We start from the raw sequence: 12,613 nt of genomic DNA, 5'->3' as shown, positions 1-12,613 counted from the left end.
TCAATAGCTGAAGTTTTGTTTTTTTGGATTTTTATTCATTAACTTTAATCTTTGATTAAAAATTTCCCACTGATTTTGAACAATATGCAACCAGTCATTAGAGGACTTGTTTTCAAAAAGATTCAATACTGAGACACTTAAGTTGGATCTATAAAGTCAGTCTTTCAAAGATTCCAGACTTTAAAATCTGATGACAGGTTGCAAGTAGGGAACACACATTGCCATGTTTAAGTATTTTTTTTGTTTTCAATACCATTTTTATACTTAAAATTTAAACCAGGGATATGTGAAAACATTTGTAAATTTTGGCATTTGCAGCTAACTCATTAACAGTGATGCCACTATAGCTCTATGATAAATAGAAGTAGCCTTAAAATTTTTAAGCAAATTGTCTGTCTATCCATTTTCTAGAGAAATGAAAATTTAGTACTTAATTTTGTATTAAACATATAATTTCTTCCCTTTAGCTCATTGTTCCTGAAAGCGTTTACTGGATTAAAAAAAGAAAAAAAGATTGTCAAACAAAATAAATAAACAGTTGTAGAATTATACCATGAAATAAATGACAAAACCACCTCGAGTTTTTAGACTGTTGACTCCTCACACATACTTCATTTGCGCCTAACCTGTAATTTCTCACTTACTTGGCCGGCTAGTGGCCTGATGGATCTTGCAAGTCATTGCACATGTCACTGTACTGACTGGCACATCAGTCAGTAGCACCAGGAGCCAGCAGAAGCACCAGTGTAAAATATTTCTTGCACAGTCTTGAACGGATGTAAGGAGTTACCTGTCCATGGTTGCTTGTGTCTGAGGATACTTTTCACTGAGTCTTTTGCATGGTGTCCTTGAAAAGGTTTTAGTTATGTTTTACCTGTAAAGAGTCAGGAAAAAAGTGGAATTATCGTTAGTCCTCTTTACAATTTCATCACTTGTTCAGTGGTTAGAGCACTTAGACACTACTAGCTTCGCCAGAAGTTAGATGTATATAGTAGAGGTGTACTAAATTCATCCTGGTTTATTTTAGTGTAGTGATTAATAAAAAATAGTTCATTTAGGAAAGTGAGAAATCTGAGACAAGTGGTAAACTGGATGGGATGCTGAGACAACAGATTGTACTGTCCTGAGCAAACCAGGGCATATGGGAAACAGCATGGTAATGTGAAAGAGGATGGAGCTTAGAGTGAGACAGTCCTGCATTTAAGTCCAGTCTCCGCCATTTAAAAGCTTGGACCTCTCTAAGACTAGGTGTATTAGGGTTCTCCAGAAAAACAGAACCAGCAGGACAAACACACACACACACTGATTGATTAATTTTAAGGAATTGGCTCATGTGATTGTGGAGGCTGGCAAGTCCTAAATCCGCAGGGCAGGCTGGAGACCTAGGGAAGAGTTGATGTTGCAGCTGAGTCTGAAGGTGTTCTGGAGGCAGAATTCCTTCTTTCTTTGGGGGCTCTCAGTCATTTCTCTCTTAGGGCTTTCAACTGGCTGGATGAGGCCTACCCACATTATAGAGGATAATCTGCTTTACTCAAAGTTTATGGCTTTAAATGTTAACCACATCTTAAAAAAATACCTTTATAGTAACATGTAGACTGGTGTTTGACCAAACAGCTGGGTAGTTAATGGCTCTTGAATCTGTCCCCTTTTCCATCCTTGTTTACTTTTAGCATGGCAGTTGAACAAGTTGTCTTCTATAACACTTTATAATCTTATCTGTAAATCCTTATCACCATTCAGAACTCCTTACTATTCTCTTCAAACATAACTGAGATTTCTGTTGATGGCATGCATTTTTGCATGCTGTTACCTTTGTATAGAATCACCCTCTCCCCTTCTCCCTTACACCTCAAATTTCTGTACTGATGTCAACCCTATGAAGCCTTCCTGGACTTCCTTCCTTGTTCCAGAACACTCTTCACATTCATGTACAGGCGAACCTGAGCCTTCAAACATCGATACTCCTAAGCTGCCTTTCAGATGAGATAATATATCTGTTCATCAGCTGACCAAGGAACCCTTTGAACTGTGGTATGAATTGAATAGCACTCCCTTCCTGCAAGCATTTCAGAACTGATATCGATATCATCTTTTTGTTCATTAGTTTGTGTATTCATTTGATTATTTTACTGAAGTGGTTTTTGAATTGTATTCATAGGTACCTTGGGCACTTGGGTAGAGGATGAATGCTTAAGGCTTTGGGCTTTTCAGTTCATCTTTAGCCAAACCATTTCACCCCTAATTTGTTATATGTTGGGTTTCTGAGTAAAATTTTACATGAGGAAAAGAGTTCTGATGTCAAAAATAATTTTAAAATTCTTGTTTTATTTCTTGTCTGCCTGATTATTGGTAATCCATGTGGCTGCCTTTATTCAATTTCCCTTCCTGCCCCCAGAAAGAAACAATGCCAAACTTTTTGAAATCAAGGATATTTTAATCGTATTTATCTTTATTTCATATATCTGTTGGATGAATGCAAATATATTAATAGAAGTCATTGAATAGCATTTAATTTCTAATTATTTATTTATTTTAGTTATCAAGTGGGAATCCTCTATATGAAAAATACTATAGACAGGTAAGATGTTTGTTTCTTTGTCTTCTTAGATTGAACATAAAATATACTTTCAACTCCTGATTGTATATATGCAGATTACCATCCAGCTGAATAAATTTGACATTTGTTGTTTTCATTTTCTTGTGCTTTAATCTCCTGCTTTGATTAATGCTTTTAACAAGCTCCCAGAAAAATGAAAGAAAGATAATTAAGCCCAAACACTTAATTGTCTTAAATATCTATCTTAAAAATCCATGTGGCATTAGATATATTCATCCAGATATAAACATCCAAATTAATTTATAAGCTAAATAGAAATGACTTTTATGTTGTTTTTAAGACTTATTAAAGTTTAATTTTCATGAAGTTAAAACCATGACCCTCATACAAATATATAAAATGAACGTGTGTCAAGGATTTTTTTCAACTCATTAATTATTGGGAGAACCAGTGAGATGTAAAAATGGGAATATGAGTTACAGAGATTTATATTCTCTATCAGAGAAAATTAATTTCATTGGTATGGATAGGAATCATTTGCATTGCTATCAGGTTTATATAATTTAACCTCTACCCCCCCCCCTACAGAGTGTAAAGTAGCCGAGTTGATAGAAAGTCAAAGGTGCAAACCATAGATCAGATTATCTAATCTCCTGAAAGTGTAGACAGTCTTATTTGCCCATTTCCAAATATCAGATCATTTTTCTTGATAATCTCTTCACCTTGTGATCATAATTACAGAAAAGGCTGGTCTCCTTATACAAATAAACTGGGTAATCTACATATTGCAGCAAGTGTTAATGAACCACTATAGGTCTCCTTGTGTGACTTGCAAATCTAAAGCCATACACTTACTATTTAACAACTTCTAAGGCCAGCTGATTAATTTCTGCTTGAAATTTCTAAAGAATCTCAGATTGTGCTTTTTAAAGCCTCTGTTATTTATTCTTCTGTTTTAGGCTAGGATCCAAACTTTAGAAATTCTCTTCTTCATATTTCACATGCAGTATAAATTTGAGTGCATTTACCTCATCTTGAGGTTTCCCATGGCTGCTAAGTTTTCTAGCCTGCTAAGTGACCTTGCTTTACTGCTTGAGTGACTGGGATCTTACAAACCATGTTGCAGGCCAGTCTTCTTGTGGAGTCTTTGTAGACATTGGTTGTACATAAAGGCAATCCCTGATCCTTAATAGCGGCTTGTTCTATCTGAATAAAAGAGAATCATTCTCAAATATGGCCTTGTTTTTGTACAATTGGTTTACTCAACTATAACCTGATAAAAAGGAGAATAAATTGTTATTTAACTTATTTGATAACTATATGGCCTTACAAAGTAAGGACATTCAGTTAAAGGATTTGTTTTTGATCTCTGAAGGGTCAGTGAGAATCAAATACCACTGAAAACTATTTCATTCAGTTTACAAAAGCAGAGCCTACTAAATTGAGGGATGGATATAGAGTAAGAAAGGGCTTTTCCACATATCCATTAGAAAATAGAATAGTAAAAATACCAACAATATTCCACGTAAATAATCATAATTGAATTTTCCTTAACACTTCATTCAGCCCTGCGTACTTAATTCTTGTTTCCCTGCCTCTTGGGTCAGGAGTCTGCTTTCAAGAGATATATCTACTTCCAGAATGCAGTCCTGGAATTTTGACTTGGTCTACCAGTACAGTCTGAAAGTTGTCTAAGTGATGTCAGCCCAGAAGTCTTTATCCAAAAGTCTACATTTTGAAGTGTTAATAGTTCAGAGTATGTGGTATCGTACTTTCCATGAGGCTCTGAGACTGTCTTTCTTTGTCAACAACACAGATTGTGGCCTTTAGCTTATGGCAGAGCCTTTAGGCAGGCATCAGAGTACAACAGAAACTGCCTGTAGATGACAAAGACTAAATGGCTGTGTTTAATTATTATAATAACCAAAAGAATGGAAGATAGTAAAATTATTTATTGGAATACACTACATAAATATGTCATAAGAGCTTAATCTGGGTTTCCCTTTCTCCTCAGTGCCTCTGTTTCTAGGCTATGGGGGGGTAGTTGTTCCTTTTTTATCCCACCCTGGTCAAGGGATAGGCAAAGAAAAGGAGTTGTGGAGAATTCTAGAGGCAGAGTTCCCAACCCTTTCTGTACCTCCTTGTTACCCCAAATTTGGATTGAGCAATTCTTTCCTTTTTGCTGAGTGCCTGATTTATCCCATGTTCTAGCACTTGAAAGAAAGTATTTCTCTTTTGCTTCTTTGCTGAGATTGGTCTGTCTGGAATGCTTTGTATATGTTTTAGCAAACAATCTTTTAACTAAAGTGGAAAAACAGCTAGCTCACAAATATCCTTGTATCATGTTACTATTCCCATGACTTTTAAAAATTTACTTTTCACTTTTACAAATAGAACTTTAGGAAATCTCTACGGAAGTGAGAGTCGTTATTTTTTTTGAACTGTTTTTTTTGTTCTTGGTGACCTCATTCTGTCTTAAAGGAAAGTCCCCATCAGTTAAAATGATGTGTTTCCCTTAATGTGCTTTAGGAACTTAGCAGTTTCTAAAATTTCTTTAAGTTTATAATGCAGTCACTGCTGGTTTTAGAACTGATATTGCTTTGATTTTTAAAAAAAGTGTTGCAGTTTCTTAAGAGTAAGTATAAAAGCAGAAGTTAATTATTTAAAGATATTTGAAAAAAAACCAGATAACTGTGCAACTATTCCCATTTATCAGAAGACCTCTCCAGGAACTATTGCCCTTTTCCTCTTTTGCCATTTAAGTTTATTGGAATTTAAATGGCAGCTATAGAAGACTTGGAATCAGAAGACATGTATTAATGTTATGACTCCACTAATCTGTTCTACTTCCTCTGAGCTTCAGGGTTTTGTTTTTGTGTGTTCTTGTTTGTTTTTGTTTTTTAATTTGGCTGCACTCTGTAGCTTGTGGGATCTATGTTCCCTGACCAGGGATTGAACCCGGGCCCTGGCAGTGAAAGCACTGAGTCCTAGCCACTGGACTGCCAGGAAATTCCCTGAGCTTCAGTTTTATCATGTGTGTAATGGGCATGATAAAAAAACACTTTGTAGATTGACAGTGCTGTCTAGATGGTACTCTTCTCATATGGATGTCCAATATTCCATGGCCTTTGTTAGTCAAAGGATTCCTGTTCCCTTTTTGAAAAAGTCAGTTCCCAAATTACTGGGAGAAAGGCAGGTAAATAATCATAATTTTGTCTTTATGTTTGTTGTCAGCTTATGGTTTGTATCTTTTCAGGTTGATACAGGCAATACTGGAAGGGTATTGGCTTCTGATGCTGCTGTATTCCTGAAAAAATCAGGACTTCCAGACCTGATACTTGGAAAGGTAGTATTTGTTCATTGTAACTAGATATAATGAATATTTATTAGTGTAGATAAATTGGGTGCAAATTCAGAAAGATAACCATTACAAAACTTAGAAGTTAGAACTGTCATGGAAGCAGTTACAGTAATGCAGTGGAGGGAATTTCTGGTGTAGTGATTTACCCTCTTGAAAAATAAGGTGTTTTTCAGATTTTTAGAAAACAAATTACTTTTTAGCAGGATGAAATGAGGAAGTAATAGCACATTTGAGTGATGTGGGGAGAAACAATGCAGACTGGGAACCTTGCCACCCACTCACAATTGGCTCTTTCCCTACTTCCTCTATTAGAACTGTCTCTATGTTTAATATGTGGTAAATAGAGTAGGGGATGAGAGGCTTAGGAAGGAGCACAAAGAGGTGGAAAAGTCCCTCTCTTGGCTTGATCTCCTTACAAATCCTTATATATGATATTGATATGTATTCAAACCCTGAACAATAATCATTATTAATAATTTAATTATTCACAAATAAACATTAACTATTTCAGCAAATCCTTATATATGATATTGATATGTATTCAAACCTTGAACAGTAATCATTATTAATAATTTAATTATTCACAAATAAACATTAACTATTTCAGCTTACCCATAAGAAAGAATGTCATCTTAATAAGGATCTAAAATCAAGGTAGCATGTTCTAGTAGAAAGAGTATTGGACTTGGAGTTGGAATCTGGGTTAATAAAAAAGTCATTGGACTGGAAGTTAGAATATGGTCTTCAGTTCTTTCCCTGATGCCTTGGATGTTCTTGAGTAAGTCACTTAACCTCACTGGACCTTAGTATCTTTATGTAGAGTTGCACTAAGTGATCTTTAAGGTTTCTTTCCACTTTTAATTCTGTGATTCTTAAATCCGACTACCAAAGAGCATGAGGTTGTAAATTGCAGGGATTTAATTTATCTTTAAGGTGATTTTTGTTAAAATATAGGTTGATACTTTTTTTTTTCTAAATTTCAGATCTGGGATTTAGCTGACACAGATGGCAAAGGTATCCTGAACAAACAAGTAAGATTCAGAGATTGACATGAAAAATTTTTGAGTAATTCAGAATAAAAAATAGCCAGCAATTTTTTGTATTTTTAAACTAAAAATTGGTTTTTACCAAAATGAGGGTTTTGCAAGGGCAAGTGTTAGAACAGTGAAAATATTTCCAATCAATAGGCATTAAAATACCTAATTCCCAAAGGTTAGTGTTAGTTTGGTGACATTTAGTTCTCCTGGAGTGTTGTAGTCTGTTTGGGCTGCTGTAACGAAATATCACAAACTGGTTGGCTTGTAAACAGCATAAATTTATTGCTCACAGTTCTGGAGGCTGGAAGTCTTAGATAGGGTGCCAGCATGGTTCTAGTGAGAGCTTTCTTCTAGGTTGCAGACTGCTTCTTTATTCTTACATGGCAGAATGTGCTAGTGATTTCTCTGAATGCTTTTTTGTAAGGCACTTATCCCATTCATGAGGGCTCCATCCTGATGGTTTATGCACTTTCCAGAGGCTCTACCTCCTAATGGCTCTACTATTATTTTTGGGATTTTGAATTTCAACATATGAATTTGGGGGGGACACATTCAAACAATAACATGGGATTTATTTTTCTTAGTTATTCAGGGAGACTTTGCTCTTTGTATCTTATTAAGTTTCTTATGTGTACAGGGTTATAAATGAAAGTGGATTTTATTTTATTACTTTTCTTTAAATTTATTTATTTATTTATTTATTTTTGGCTGTGTGGGGTCTTCGTTGCTGTGTGCGGGCTTTCTCTAGTTGTGGCGAGCAGGGGCTACTCTTCATTGCGGTGCACAGGCATCTCATTGCATTGGCTTCTCTTGTGGAGCACGGGCTCTAGGCACACGGTCTTCAGTAGTTGTGGCACGCGGGCTCAGTAGTTGTGGCTCGCGGGCTCTAGAGTGCAGGCTCGGTAGTTGTGGCACACGGGCTCAGTTGCTCCGTGGCATATGGGTCTTCCTGGACCAGGGCTCGAACCCGTGTCCCTTGCATTGCATTGGCAGGCATATTCTTAACCACTGCACTACCAGGGAAGTCCAAAAGTGGATTTTATTATTCATGTGTTAAGATGGTATTGTGTATTTGAAGGGAAGCTCTTGGCTAATCAAACCTGAGTACAGTGTATTCTGGTCTAGGTCTTATCTCTGACATATAAACCAAAAAATGGTTTACAAGCCTGAAGTAAACCTTAGACCAGAAATATGTGAAAGTGGTTGTGGGCATTGGACACCATCAGAGAACTTTAAAGTTCTGCTTGTTGGGGATGGATTTCAGAGTTCTATAGGATTAAATTCAAAGCTTGCTACATGCTAATACATTGGCTGAGCACTACTACTCAAAGCTAATTTTCCCTATGGGGATAGCTGAAGCTAACTCAGAAAAGGGATGGGAAAAATTAGATGAGGGGGTCAGAATACCCAGTCTCTTATTTAAGATTCCAAGGTTAGATTGTGGTCCCCATTGGACCCCTGGGCAGAAGGGCCAGTTTGGTACATTGGAGACATTGGAAAACTAAATTCGCATGGGCATCCAGGGTGCTCTGTACTCAGTCAGCAAATATTTGTTGAGTACCTGTTTTTAGCCACGTTTTGGCAATACAGAGGTGAACGTGACAGGATGTGGTCCTTATCTTCATGAACTTACAGTAAAATAAATTCTTCACTGCTGTTCCTAGACTTTGGGTGTTTAGTTTGAGTTCTTTGTTATATCCAGGTGGCTGGATTTATGGATTTGCAGTTATAAACTTTGATGTTTGCATTGGAGGAATAGATTTTTAAATTAACATATGAAATTAAGAAAATAAACCAATACTGAGTTTCTATGTGCCAAAAATGATAGTGTTTTCTTCCTATAGTGTGGTTTTAATTTTGTTCCTTATAATACATTGCAAGGTAGATATTAGCCCCCCTTTTAAAGAGTTTTTTTAAACTTGCCCAAGGCCTCACAACCAGTAGCAGAACTAGAATTCAGTGCAATACTATTTCACTTCAGAGCCCATCCATACTGTGGGAGTGGACCTGATTACCTAAGAGTAATTGACTCTGATTAGAATGAGAAGAGAAAAAGGGTTATTTAGAGTTCAGCATTTAAAGGATGGTAGGAGACATTGATTTCAGCAGAAGATACTTGAAAGGTCAGAGGAGAACTAGGAGAGCTTTATGAAACTATGCTGGTAGAGAAGAGCATCAGGGAGGATCATACAGTCCAGGCTGCCAAAAGAACAAGTAGGCGGTGTTTCCCTGGTGGCGCAGTGGTTAAGAATCTGCCTGCCAATGCAGGGGACATGGGTTCGAGCCCTGGTCCAGGAAGAGCCCACATGCTGTGGAGCAACTAAGCCCGTGTGCCACAACTACGGAGCCTGCACTCTAGAGCCTGGGAGCCAAAACTACTGAGCCCATGTGACACAACTACTGAGCCCACACGCCACAACTACTGAAGCCTGTGCGCCTATAGCCCGTGCTCTGCAGCAAGAGAAGACACTGCAATGAGAAGCCCGTGCACCGCAATGAAGAGTAGCCCCTGCTCGCCACAACTAGAGAAAGCCCACGCACAGCAATGAAGACCCAGTGCAGCCAAAAATAAATAAATTTTAAAAATAAATTAAAAAAAATTAAAAAATAAAAGAACAAGTAGGATGAAGCTTTTTAAAAAAAAATTTATTTTAGAGTCCTGTATTTGGTAGCTAGGAGTTTATTTGTGACATAGGCAGTTGTTTCTCTAGCTAATGGTAGGAGTTAAAATCAGATTGCATAGAAGCTTGTGTGGTGAATGAAAAGAGAAGGGGTGATCTTGAAATAGCATTTTTTCAAGAAATTCATTAGTGAAGGCAAGGTATTGTATAAACAGACAACATGTAAGTTTCTAGGAATAGGTTAAGTATTGAGTAAGAAGAAAGTATTGAGTAGAAAAAAGAAAGTAGAAAGAAGAAAGTATTGAGTAGGTGAGAACAGATGTGAGAAAAGCAGTAAAGGGTTGATTGCATCAGCAGCTGTACTGGAGTATTGACAAGTTGCAAGTAATCATAACTGGAGTAAAGGGTTTTGTTATGCTTATTCTCAGACCTGATTTTAACTCAGAACAGCTGAAAACAAGTTGCTTCAGTGTCATTCCACTAATTAAATTTTGGACCGAGGCTTCAAATGCCAAAAACCCAAGGACCTTTGGGAGAGATTTACAAATATTTTGAAGTCAAGCAGTTATATAATTGTTTTAGATGTTGCATAGTTATTCTTTGTAGCTTTTCTGGAATAACAGTGACTGAGTTACTTGAATGATTGGTCTAGTGTTAAAATTTATAATCTTAAATCCAGAGATGCCTTTTGATAACGTTTTATTTATTTTCTTCTAGGTGCTATTTTCTCCTAGACTTTTTTTCAAGATTCTTTTTCTCACTTAAATTATAAAAATCATTTAACGTCTTTAAATATTCTTTGAAACATGATTATTAATTTTGGTATATTTCCAAATATATATATTTATCAGTATATCAGTTTATTTAATTATTTTCCCATTTATATTAATATTTTTTGCTATTTATAATATTAGGAATATCTTTGTACATAGATCTCTTCCTGATTTTAGGGCAAGTTTTTTTTTTTGTTTTTTTTTTTTGCTGTACGCGGGCCTCTCACTTTTGTGGCCTCTCCCGTTGCGGAGCACAGGCTCCGGACACGCAGGCTCAGCGGCCATGGCTCACAGGTCTAGCCGCTCCGCGGCATGTGGGATCTTCCCGGACCGGGGCACAAACCCGTGTCCCCTGCATCGGCAGGCGAACTGTCAACCACTGCGCCACCAGGGAAGCCCTAGAGCAAGTTTTTCAAGCAAATGTGCCGTTATATTCGCTGCAACATAAAAATCTTGGAGTAGTTGTGAATTGTTTTATATTTTCAGATTAAAGGTATGTGTGTAGATAGATGGATGGATGGATGAATGGATAGATAGATAATGCTCTTAACTTTCATACTTTTCTTTCTCAGGAATTCTTTGTTGCTTTGCGTCTTGTGGCATGTGCCCAGAATGGATTGGAGGTTTCACTGAGTAGTTTGAACCTGGCTGTTCCTCCACCAAGATTTGTAAGAAATGCTTTTAAATTTAAATTGTATTTTTAAAAATGATACCACATGATTTGAAAATTAAAATTTACTATATTAAAAAATTTTTCCCTCAACCCCTATCACTCAGCTACCCGATTTTCTTTCTTATGGCCACTGCTGTTATTAGTTTCTTGTGTATCTTCCAGTTATTTTATGTGTATATAAAGACATATAAATACCTATATCCTCAGTTTACATTAATTGTAGCATACTATACACATGATTCTATGCCTTTTTAAATAACTTGATATGTTTTGGAGATCTTTACATAAAAGCTTCCTCATTCTTTTTTACAGCTGGATAGTATTTCCGTGCTTCTGTTTACCTTAATTTATTTAACTTCCTATTGGTAGGCTTTTAGCTTGCTTCCAGTCTTTTATTATTTAAAACATGCTGCGATGAATAATAACCTTGAATCTGTGTCACTTTGCATGTGCAGAAATATATGTGTAACTTCTCAGAAGTGGAATTGCTGTTTCAAAAGTTCGTGCATTGTAATTTTCACATATAATATCTACTTGTCTTCCATAGTGGTTGTATTAGTTCACAGTCCCACCAACAATTGGTTGAGTGTACTTTTGCTAACATACTGTTGTCAAACTTTTGGTCCTTGTCAATTTGATAGGTGACAAATGGGTAGTTTTAATTCGTCCTTTTGGTTTTATGGAGTGAAGTTGAGTAGTTTTTCTCATGCTTATGAGCCATTTACATTGCCTTTATGTGAAATGTCTGTAACCTTTGTCCATTTTTCTTCGGTTGTTTGTCTTTTCTTATTGAATTCTAGAGGCTTTTTATATGTTAGGGAAACAGTTCTTTGTCTATATGAGTTGCAAATATTTTCTCCCAGTTTGCCATTTGTCTTTTGACTTTGTGGTCTTTGTGGTGATTTTTTTTTCCCGTAAAGAAGTCATTGTTTTTAATGTAAATGAATTATTAGGATTTAAGTTTTTTAATGGTTTCTTTGTTCACATTTACATTAGTCCTGATGTAAGGTATGTGTATGGATTCAAATGTATGTTTCTTCAAGACGGCTACCTTTTAGACTTAATACAGTTTATTGAATAATCAATCTTTTCCATACCGATTTGAAATGCCGCCTCAATCATGTGCTGAATTCTCATATGTATTTTGGTTTTTTTCTGGATTTTTTCTGTTCATACCCATTGATCTGTTTATCCATATGCTGATCTCACATTGTTTCAATTATCATATTTGGTAATTTATATCTGATAGGGCTAGTCCTTCCCACCCTACTGCTTTTTTTCAGAAGTTTCACGGCTCTTCTTGCTTGTTTTTAAATTCAGTATTTTAGTATTTTGTCTGAGTATTATGAATTTAACTTCAGTTTTGAGAATTTCTGTACTTTGAAGTTTAATTGTGGAGTCAGAGGGTTAATTTAGGGATTTGTTGCCTAACTATACTATTATAAAAAATTTTCAAACATATTCATCTGTCTCTACAAGCAAATAAACATAATAACTTGGACAGGGTGTTGATAGGTTCATGTACTTCTAACTTAGAAATCTTAAATTGAATTCTTGTTCCAGTCAGCTTTCCTTAAATAGTGTAGGGAAA

The 12,613-nt window shown here is 36.1% G+C and overlaps 1 protein-coding gene across 2 annotated transcripts in view; it reads left to right on the top strand.

Moving 5' to 3' along the window:
• Positions 1-12,613, top strand: part of EPS15 (epidermal growth factor receptor pathway substrate 15) — a 159,859-nt gene that overhangs the window by 30,964 nt on the left and 116,282 nt on the right. Inside the window, exons 2-5 of one of the 2 annotated variants that reach the window (XM_079901716.1) lie at positions 2,537-2,578; positions 5,814-5,903; positions 6,902-6,949; positions 10,922-11,017. In XM_079901716.1, coding sequence (XP_079757842.1) covers positions 2,537-2,578; positions 5,814-5,903; positions 6,902-6,949; positions 10,922-11,017 — 276 coding nt within the window. The remainder of the gene's footprint in view (positions 1-2,536; positions 2,579-5,813; positions 5,904-6,901; positions 6,950-10,921; positions 11,018-12,613) is intronic. The other variant, XM_079901715.1, reaches the window with a different exon arrangement.

Source organism: Stenella coeruleoalba (genome assembly GCF_951394435.1).
Source record: "Stenella coeruleoalba genome assembly, chromosome: 1".
Taxonomy (NCBI): domain Eukaryota; kingdom Metazoa; phylum Chordata; class Mammalia; order Artiodactyla; family Delphinidae; genus Stenella; species Stenella coeruleoalba.
Note: the sequence above shows the minus strand (reverse complement) of the source record. Positions and strands in the feature narration are given on the sequence as shown.